This window comes from Hyposmocoma kahamanoa, unplaced genomic scaffold, assembly GCF_003589595.1.
Source record: "Hyposmocoma kahamanoa isolate Upper Pololo Valley unplaced genomic scaffold, ASM358959v1 270, whole genome shotgun sequence".
Classification (NCBI taxonomy): Eukaryota; Metazoa; Arthropoda; class Insecta; order Lepidoptera; family Cosmopterigidae; genus Hyposmocoma; species Hyposmocoma kahamanoa.
Genome location: NW_020653770.1, coordinates 831503 through 841806, shown reverse-complemented (window position 1 = coordinate 841806; position 10304 = coordinate 831503). Strand labels below are relative to the sequence as shown.

The window sequence follows — 10304 nt, the reverse complement described above, 5'->3', positions numbered from 1 at the left end:
GTTATATGAGATAAATTGACACAATTGGTATAATTGTTCGTTAACTAGCATTTTTATGGAGGCTTTATGGATTGCCGTAAATAGTTTCGGAGGAATGGTTTTGGTCACATATTTAAGCTTTACGAATTGTCGCGTTTTATTTAGAAGCTCTTAAAAACTATGTGAATGTATATCGTTGTAACAAGGGATGTTGATGCACTTTACATCTTTTTACATATATGTATACAGACTGTGAAACTATACTGAAAATTGCACCTTACTTCATTTATAAATAGTCTCCTTACGCATTATAAATAATTATTATAAGTAAAAAAACTAATTTAATTTTTAACCGACTTCAAAAAAGAAGAATTTCTTAATTTGACTGTATGTTTTGTATGCATGTTACGCGATAACGCATTTGTGAACTGATTTCGATGATTCTTTTTGTTTGCAAGAGGGTACCTTAGTATTGGTCAGATTTAAATTTAATACAAATAATCCACCTCTAAGGGTGGCAAACAAGGGGATGAATCCGGTTTCGCGCACTTTTCGGTAACCGATCTCAATAAAACTTGACAAATATACATAATTCCCTACGACTTCTGAGATCGGTTTTTTGTTATATAAAAAAAAAATATTTTGAACCCCGATACAAAACAATAAAATCTGAAAAGTTAGCTAACAACTCGTCACATGACCAATTTAATGAACAGCCTCCTTAACTGCCTCCATGGCTGAACGGCTCCCATTCTCGTCTGCCAGACACAGGTCCCGGGTTCAAAAAAGTGGTAGTTTGTTTAGTAGCTTGACAAGTATATTTTAAACTCTTACTAGAATTGAATTTAATATTTCGTCTGTTTAAGGGTAAAACCACATAAGTAACATTTTAAACAAAAAGTCTTTAATTTATATAGCTATGGTAAGAAAATCACTATCTTTCTTTAGCACGTGAAACCGAAAAAAAAAATTTTAAGAGTTTTGTCTATAGAAAGATTGTGCTTTTCTTACAACAGGTATATAGGTACATAATTTACAAGTTTTTAGTGGAAAATGTCACTTATGTGGTTTTACCTTAAAACAGACGATTTGTTCTACTTAACTATACTTTTGAACATATTAGAATAATATTTTTAAATATTTTTCTAAAAAATTAGGTACCAACGCTGTAAGTATAATTAAATTTCTTTGCTTGAACCTCATACCACATTTACACAATTCCGTGAAATATTCGTGGGTAGCGTACATCAAATAAGAGGGCGTAAATGGCGTAATATGTTAGTACAGACGGCCAGGCTACACATTGACGAATTTTGTTTCGTTGTTGCCCTGGAGGCGAACAAAAGTGTGTAACTCGATGTGCTGTTAACTATATAATTGTTTTTTTTTTAAGTCAACGTTTACCTTTAGTTTTGTTGTTTTTAAAGGACCATAATGTTTAGCAAGCTAAGCTCTAAGGTAAAGTAATTCCAAGTTATACTATAAAGGAAAACTTGCAAAACAAAACCGAAAGTATGTACAATCAAGAGCACATGAAGCTTGACACTTGGTACTTTGGACCGTTCTTATCGTAAGCGATATAGATTGGATTTAAGTCATGAGCTTGACGTGCTGTTGACCATGTACAAGCCATAGTCAAAAAACATAGATTCACATAGAGCAATAAAAAATTAAAAGAGTAATTAATTTGCTCGGTCTAGCGGCCGGTCCGTTGAATGGACGACACCTGTTGAATTTAAATCTATATGGATGTATTATATGGATTAAAAGGATGTTGATATATTGACAATAAAATGTATAATGCGCTGAAACAACTTAACAGTATATTTTTAGGTGTTAACTTAGTTATCGTAACAGTCGATTCACCTGCTAACTTAGAATCTTAATTCCATTAGCTAATTCATATAGTGGCTGAAGATTGTTCAGTAAAACGAACCCAAAAGTCTGCTTAGGAATAACTTACATTGCATTATATTTGAATCACATGGCAGTCCAAAGTTTGTCATACTTATATGTATAGAGGCTGTAGAAAAATGCTTTGATGTTGTTCACGATGAATATTACTTACGATAAGATGATGAACTAATCATACGAAGATCGATCACTATTCTGAAAATGGCAAGCACACCTAAAGGTAATCAATTAACAACCTTAATCGATACGTAGGGACCACTGTTCAAAAATCTGCTCGCTTGTCACCTCTTCGTTTGCAAACTGGAGTTGATGCAAATATACACACGATTTAATGATAATTATGGCGGAAATTATCTCGCCAGCGATTGGGCGTAAGAACAAAAATTATCATTTCCCACCCGTCATGGAGAATGGCATAAGTGAAGTTACGTCCAAAATGTTTATTGCTCCATTGGATACAGAATAATCTCAGTACAGAGTACTAAAAAAACCGATCTCAAAAGTACATGTAATTAGATATAATGACCAAGTTTTATTGAAATCGGTTACCGGAAAGTGCGCAAACCGGTTTAAGCTAAACGGTATTTATCAATAAAAACAAATCGACATAATAAATTATGTAATATTTAAGGATTTTGCCGTTCAAATTGTCATTATGCGCTAAAAGGCTTAAGTACGAGTATGTACCTATCTTAAAAAGAAATATTGTTACTAGAGAGAAAGCGAGGCTTAATTAAATACATAGGTATAGGAAATGAAACTATTTTTCCGGATTTAAATCGCGTATATTTGTTTTTCAAACAAACCGACGTTTCGGGCCCTTTACAGGTCCCATGGTCACGGTTGACTGAGGTGGTACAGTCTTCAACCAGTTATGTCTAATATTGATGTAAACCACCCTATTTTTTCACTATAGTTACAATAGTTATTAATTAAATATCTTATTTTTTATTTTACAAAGAAAACATTCCAATTTACGCTACATTAAGTTTTACAAATTATTTTATTGAATGAATTTTTATTAAGTTCATTTTATTATTAATTAATAATAGAAATTAGAATAAATTAAAACATATTAATTAGTACTGCAGTCTTATCTCTGTTTGAGATTTTTCATTAGAGGAAACACTGGATCCCAAACTGGTGGTACGGAGAAACCATCTTCCCTGTTGAAATTAGGATGTTTTTAATTTCAATGGCCTCTCGCAGCATCCGGGGTAGATAACGGACTTCTTTTGCAAGGACCTGGGGTTTGTCAAACTTCATTGAAAGTGTAGATTTTCCATGACATGCTCGCAGCCTACAGACTTGTTTACGCGACGCTGTTTGACGCAGCTATATAAAAAATCAAAACGTCGGTTTGTTTGAAAAAACAAATATACGCGATTTAAATCCGGAAAAATAGTATCATTTCCTATGTGTAACAATCGCGAAAACCTAAGAACTCGATACATAGGTATAGTCCGCTCAATCCGATCTTCGCTTATTAGGTACGTTATTAATTCTGTTCTGCCAAATATTTGTTTATTAGACAATAAGTTAAAATATACAGGTAGATAAGGTCTTTTTCCGCCTGGTGGTAATCGACACGCCTATTCATAACAATTGAAGTGCCACTTCTGAGTTAAAGGTCTGCCTTTAAACCGCAAAGATCTTAGGGGCACTGCCACTGCGCCCGTCACCCTGAGACATATGTTGCCAAGTCTCATGTGCCTGTAATTTTACCAACACCCTTACCCTTCTAAACCGGAACGCAGTAATGCACACAGGCAGTATTTCCCTGGACGAACTCGTTCACAAGGAGCTCTTTAAGAAACTAAAACTGGGATTTTAAAATTATATGAGGAAAATTAGGTCCCCGCGGCAAATTAATGATAACGTAACGGTTAACGAAATAACATAACGGTTATCGATCGCGTTATTAAAAGGATTATCTAAATAATAACAATTTCAAAGATATTTGAATGATTCATTGTAAGTATAGGTACTATCAGTGTGACAGTAAGCATTAAATGTCTAAAAATAAACAAATTCTTGCTAAAATATGTACTCGTATTATTGTGGTAAATGTTATTTACTTTGATGATAAATATAGTGATTCAAATGTAATTTTTCATAATTAAAGTAAAACAAAACATCAGATATGATTAAATGAAAACTCGTATCATTGTTTTGATTCCTTTTACCTGTCCTGTTAGATTGAAAAATCCTTAAAACAATTGGATTTTTAAATTGGATTGTTAAACAATTTTTTTGTGGTTTATATACCGGATATGTGTGAGATGATTTCAATTCGAATGTGTAGCAATTCTATTCTGAAAACAATTAATTTTATATGTATACACGTTATGTAATTAATTATATTAGAATTGTATACTTAATATAAAATTAATTGTCTGTAGAACTAGCCTCAGTTAACATAGCACATTTATGGCATATCGTCGCCTTACTTTCTCAAACTCGTATCTTAAAGCACAAAGTTACTGAATTGCAAAAAGTGGATTGTATGTACAAATTTTGCAGGCTTATTTCACATCGCATTTCCTTCATATTAACATACTGGCTTTTTATCTATACTTCAAGTAAGGCATCCAAATTAACCCTCCTGATAAGAAATTTAAAATAAATAGAAAGTTTTGCCGCCTCCTGAATAATCCACTCTTTATAAGATACGAGTTTGAGTAAGGCGACGATATGCTCTTCCTACAATGCTATTATTATATTTGATTTGGATATATATTCTCAGGTTCTGTGGTCTCTCCTACAACTTTAGTTTGGAAATGTCTTGTGCGCTAGTTGCAGGTTGTATGCTATGATCTGTCGCACGAATTAGAAAAATATTGAGTGTAACTGTAATGCTAGCATGTCCTTGGCACTGGCGATGGCCCCAGTCGAAGGTAGAGTTGTGGAAAAATTTCAACTTTGAAAGAATCATATTTTTTGGAAAAATAAATACTTTTCCCCATATTTTATCTATATTTTTCTTTAAATTTTGTCCGCATTTGACGTTGACACCTGTCAAACCGTACACGGAGGAGCAAACACAATTTAAAGTTTTATTTCCATTTTTGTTTTGCTATTTTATTTTTTATTTTACACTAAATAAAACTTCAAAAGTAATTTCTGAACGAAAAACATAAATAGTTCGACTGTAATTTCGAATCACGTTATAATCCTTCGAATTATAACTATAAGCATTCGATTCGATATTTTTTCAATGTTTTTCAATTTTATTGATTTTCCAGAAATTTTTTCGGCAATGTTTCCATTAGTTTAAATTTATCGAAAAAATACTCTATAGTCACAGAAATAAATCAAGATAAATCTTGATTTATTTCTGTGTCTATAGTGGTCAAGGATATCTCACTCATCTGCTCATCACATTCGTTTCGATATGCAACCAGCTTCAGCCTTGAATTATATGGTTGTCTCTTTTTGGCACATTATATTTCTGAATATAGTGAAGAGCTCAGTTTAGCAGATCTCTATAGAAAACAACTCAGACATTTTTATTGCCAAAGCACTGCTGCTAACAGTGCCATCTGTTCACAAGATTGAAAACTAGAACCTCGCCCTTGCGTTTCATTCTGCTGAACTCTTTCTTTTTGATTACCAAATCAAATATTCTATGTTTAAATTTTACATAAAAATACTTTAAAAATTACTTTCCATCACTTTTAATCCGTATAAAATTAACATATTACTGTAATGATCTGTGACAGTCAGAGCGTAGGAAAAATAAGTAAAATTTAGTGCGTTCCACGCAGAAAATACAAAGCACGAGTCGATGACAGCACCAGTTGTAACAACATGGCGGTACTAAATTAATCATATGACTTTCGTCACATCGCACTGGGATTCGTATTGATTTGTGGCTCGGTCTCGCTCGTTTCTCCCTGACACCAGTTAATTCGTTTCTTCTACAATGGCGAGCCAGACACAGGGAATCCAGCAATTGCTGGCCGCTGAGAAACGCGCCGCCGAAAAAGTATCAGAGGCGAGAAAGCGTAAGTGAAAAAATATTGATTTTCTATTGCGTAGGGCCTTTATACAAATTTACCTTGCAACCTTACTTGGGGTAAACATAGTATACAGTCTTTTGTGTGTTGCTTAAAATACTTTGCCACTTTAAATGTCGATTAATCTCTTTCCAGCAGGCATTACATTCAAAATTTCCTATAACAATGTCCACATTCAAGTGATATAGCTAGGTCACATGATGGGGAATATATGACCGTACCAGTTTAGGATAGTTGATAACATCTTCTTTATCTAATAAAAAGTGTTTTTTATATGCCTTTTATTGGGGTAGATTGCCAAATTTTTTGATAGTTGTGTTATTTCTATATTTTCTTTTTAGTGCGTTCCTTGTACCATTCATTGCTATCTTATAGCTAAAAGTGAACTAGGATCATCTGATAAAAATATTTTAATTGTGTTTTAAAAGATATAATAATAAGAATAATAATAACGCACACACTCAACATAGCCCCGCACTAGGGAAACCCTGTGTCGCGGGTGCCATGGACACACACATACACAACCACAAATGACACCCAAACTCACGAGAGAAATAAATGTAGGTCATACAAATATTTCTCCCGGCCCGGGAATCGAACCTGGGACCTCTGCGTGGCAGTCCGGCGTGGTAACCGTTCGGCCACCGAGGCAGTTAAGATATGTAAACATATATTATCATACCTTCCCAGATGTTAAAGTGAGTATGACGTTTCAATGCTTACAAACATACGTTACATTTAAATGGTACAGGTTCTTGAATATAGCACGGTTTTTCTTTGATAATTTATTCTGCTTGTGACTTTAATTTTGTTTCATTGTAACGTTCATATTTAAAAATACTGCCAATTCATGCCATAAACTATGCACCAAATTATATCTAAATTGGTTAGGAGACAGTCAATTCAAACATTAATGATTGTACAATCAACAGCACAGTAAGCATTTACACTTTTATTCGATTATTGCCTCCAGAGCAATGGAACAATATCTGTGAATGTATAGCTTGTTGTGCTGCCATCTGTACAGTCCCTTAATGTATTGCGTTTTAACAGAGAGATTTTTTGTGTGCCTCTGTTGTTGATTTTAAATGAAATGCTTCAGGTTTTGCTCTGGAAATCCTGTAAGCCTATTCTATTCCATACTACTATTGTTCCGCCCCATCATTGTTCTTGATGTAGGGTTGCCAACAACAAGCTCTCCTTTTGCATACAATGATAGTTATCGTAGCAGTAGAGCTCCTTGTGAAAGAGTTCGTCCTGGGAAGTACTGTCACCTTACCTATTTCTGCCGCCAAGCAATAATGTCAGCATTACTGTGTTCCGGTTGTGAAGGCAAGGGTGCTGGTGAAATTACAGGCACATGGGACTTGTCAACTTACGTCTCAAGGTGACTGGCGCTGTGTCAGTGCCCCTCAGATCTTTGTGATTTAAAGCTATGAGTGGCACTGCAACTGTAATGGACAGGCAACAGCTTACCATCAAGCGCACAATTTGTTTGTCCCGTCTCTAGATATAAAAAAAAGAGTTCTTAAAGGACTTAATATAGATCAGATTTCAATTGGAGAGCCTGAATGAACTTTATCATCTATAAAAATGACAATATGCCAACAGCACTGCCTGCAATTCAATGTATTGTTTTTCAAAATAACATGTTTGTATTACAGGAAAAGCGAAACGCCTAAAGCAGGCGAAGGAGGAGGCCCAGGATGAGGTAGAAAAGTATAGGCAGGAGCGTGAACGCCAGTTCAAAGAGTTTGAGGCCAAGGTAATATTCGCCTGATTTGGATAATTTGCTCTGCTTGTTACTAACTTATTTTTGTCGTAATTTAATCAAAAGCAAACGTTGTTCAATATACTTATATGTCTTCCTTTTTTATGAATTGAAACAACTCACAAATAGAACTAGATTGACGTAACCTGCAAGGTGTGAAGAGCTACGGTCAAGATATATTGCCCTGACAAATAAGCCTATTGCTAGTTACAACAGTTAGTGATGAGGGGATGACGTAATTTGTCTATTTTTATTTTTGGCCTATGGTTGGCCTAAAGTGACATATGTTTTAAACTAAACCCTAATATCGAAATGACAGTCACTATTGACAACAACTGCCATGGAAGGGTTCAACAGGAAATTCTAGAAATGGAAAACCTGAATAGGGACTGATGTCATCACTAAATTAGCTTTGATAAGACTGGTTGAACGTTGCCAGGGATCAGCGAATAAACTTGTAGGAGGCCTAATCCCGATAGCTTTGTTATTGATTTCATTATTATTGTTATGTAAAGCTTAGTTTCTGACATTTAAAAGTTTAAATGTTGAGTTAGGTATATACCCAATATAAACCTACTATGGTAGAATGTACTTTAATAATTTTTCCATTATTTTCGTAACAGCACTTGGGTACAAGGGAAGGAGTTGCCGCTAAAATCGATTCTGAAACTAAGGCCAAGATTGAAGAGATGAACAGGAAGGTTGAAATACAGAAGGGCGCGGTAAGTACATTACGTCATTGCGCAGGCCCTTCTGAGTGCACAAGTTTGCTTAGATACAAATCATTTTGGACTGCTGGATTATGGACCACCAGCTAGATCATGTTACCACACGTGGCGGTGAGGGCACTAAGTCTAAACCTAACTGATAGGTACCTAATTAACTTTCTTTGACCGGGAAGACCATTTCCTCAATTATATTCGAAAAACCGTGTCATCTCCTACCAGACAACTTCATAACTTACATTTTATGTGCCCTCTTACACAGATTTATGATTCCCTATCTCGTCTTTCAGGTGATCAAAGATATTCTGGACTTGGTGTATGACATCAAGCCACAATTGCACGTCAACTACCGTGTGAAGTAGACTTCTTAAGAACGTCACTTCGCGAAGCTGCTCTTGGAGTTCCGCGCTCCGACCAGCCACACCTCTATATAGTTCTTATCGTTACGCTCCAGTTTTTTGATAGACACTTAGAAAGGTATACAAGATTGTGCGCCATGAAATCTTAACCTCAAAAAAATTAACCTCTACTTTCTGAACTTATTTATTCTCTGCAGTGCCATTACTGAATATTTGATGAAAAAATCAGAGCCACTATCGATGCACAAATAAGAATTTATAAAACGGGGGTTTCAACCAATTTTATGCATGGCACAATTACTTTCGTGGCGCGGGATTTCCGCGAGAAACTGCCAACATTAGCGCGGCATCTTTGGCAGTGACAGTAGAATACGCGGGAAATACTGCTGTAAATACAAATTTAAAAAAGCTTGATTTTTGCCCTAATTTAAATAAATAACTTGAAATATGACGTTGTTAAGCTTGTAATCGAATACAATCAGCTCGATATCATTCCATTTGAATTATTAACACCCGAAACACCACTACAGATCATAGGTATATTCTAAAATTGTATGTTATTCAGTGTTGTATGTTGAATAGAAATATAAAATGTTTGAGAAACGATGTTTTTAATGTTTTTATTTTATTTCTTGTTACAAAGTAGTCAAATGGATTGGTCTGTACAGTATTAGAGCAAATATATTATTATTGCGGTAAAGGTATTGTTTTATTCAAATATTAGTTTAATTCGTGAAATAAAAAAAAATATCGATGTGAAGACGGAAGACTCGTTTTCCTCACGCTATCTTAAATCTGAAAAACAATATTTATTCGTCAATTAACTGCAGACAAGTCTACACGTCTGTCAGGATGGCTGGACCAAACGCCATATACAAATAAAACTGATCATTATTTACTACCCATACCTTTGCGCTAATGGAAATATTAAAGAAATAAAGTGGCCAGCCATTCTGACGTCAGGTTGGCTGGGCCACTTCACGTTTTTCATGGTTCTAGCAGTATATAATTGGCTATGGAGTGGAATTCCCTGCCTGCAGACTTGTTCCCTGAACTATAACGTTCTAACTTGGATCTTTTCAAGGCGAGCGTGAATAGGCATTATTTAGGTGTGCATGCTCCATCGTCGACCTCATCGTCACTTTCCATCAGGTGAGATGGAGGTCAAATGCGCAATAATAAAAAAACTTTTTCATTTTATTATTTACTACCTAATTTGTGCCTAAAGATACTTTTTTTCACTATTTTAGGAAGCTTCTATAAAAAGTTATTAAAAAAAACAATAAAACGCCTTCACAAAAGGTATCTTCTAAAAAGGCAGTTTATCTTCTCCGTGTAATTGCTAACAATAATTTTGCAGGCGCTTAGAACTTGCCAACCATGGTTTCTGGATTATCTTTGCAAGTAATTACTAGTTGAATTCACTATTACACATGTTATTAATTCCAATTGTAGGTATTAGGGAATACGAACGAATTATAATTAGTTATTTATAAAGCAATTACACGCAATAGCAACATAACAATAGTGGATTTAT

General features: G+C 34.7%; 1 protein-coding gene across 1 annotated transcript; it reads left to right on the top strand.

The window, feature by feature from the left end:
• Window positions 1-5745: 5745 nt before the first annotated feature.
• On the top strand, window positions 5746-8886 carry LOC113229011 (V-type proton ATPase subunit G). The gene is made up of 4 exons (XM_026462481.1): window positions 5746-5900; window positions 7577-7677; window positions 8307-8405; window positions 8699-8886. The coding sequence occupies exons 1-4, from the start codon at window positions 5819-5821 to the stop codon at window positions 8768-8770; spliced, it is 354 nt and encodes a 117-aa protein (XP_026318266.1). The 5' UTR covers window positions 5746-5818; the 3' UTR covers window positions 8771-8886.
• The last annotated feature ends 1418 nt before the right edge of the window (window positions 8887-10304 follow it).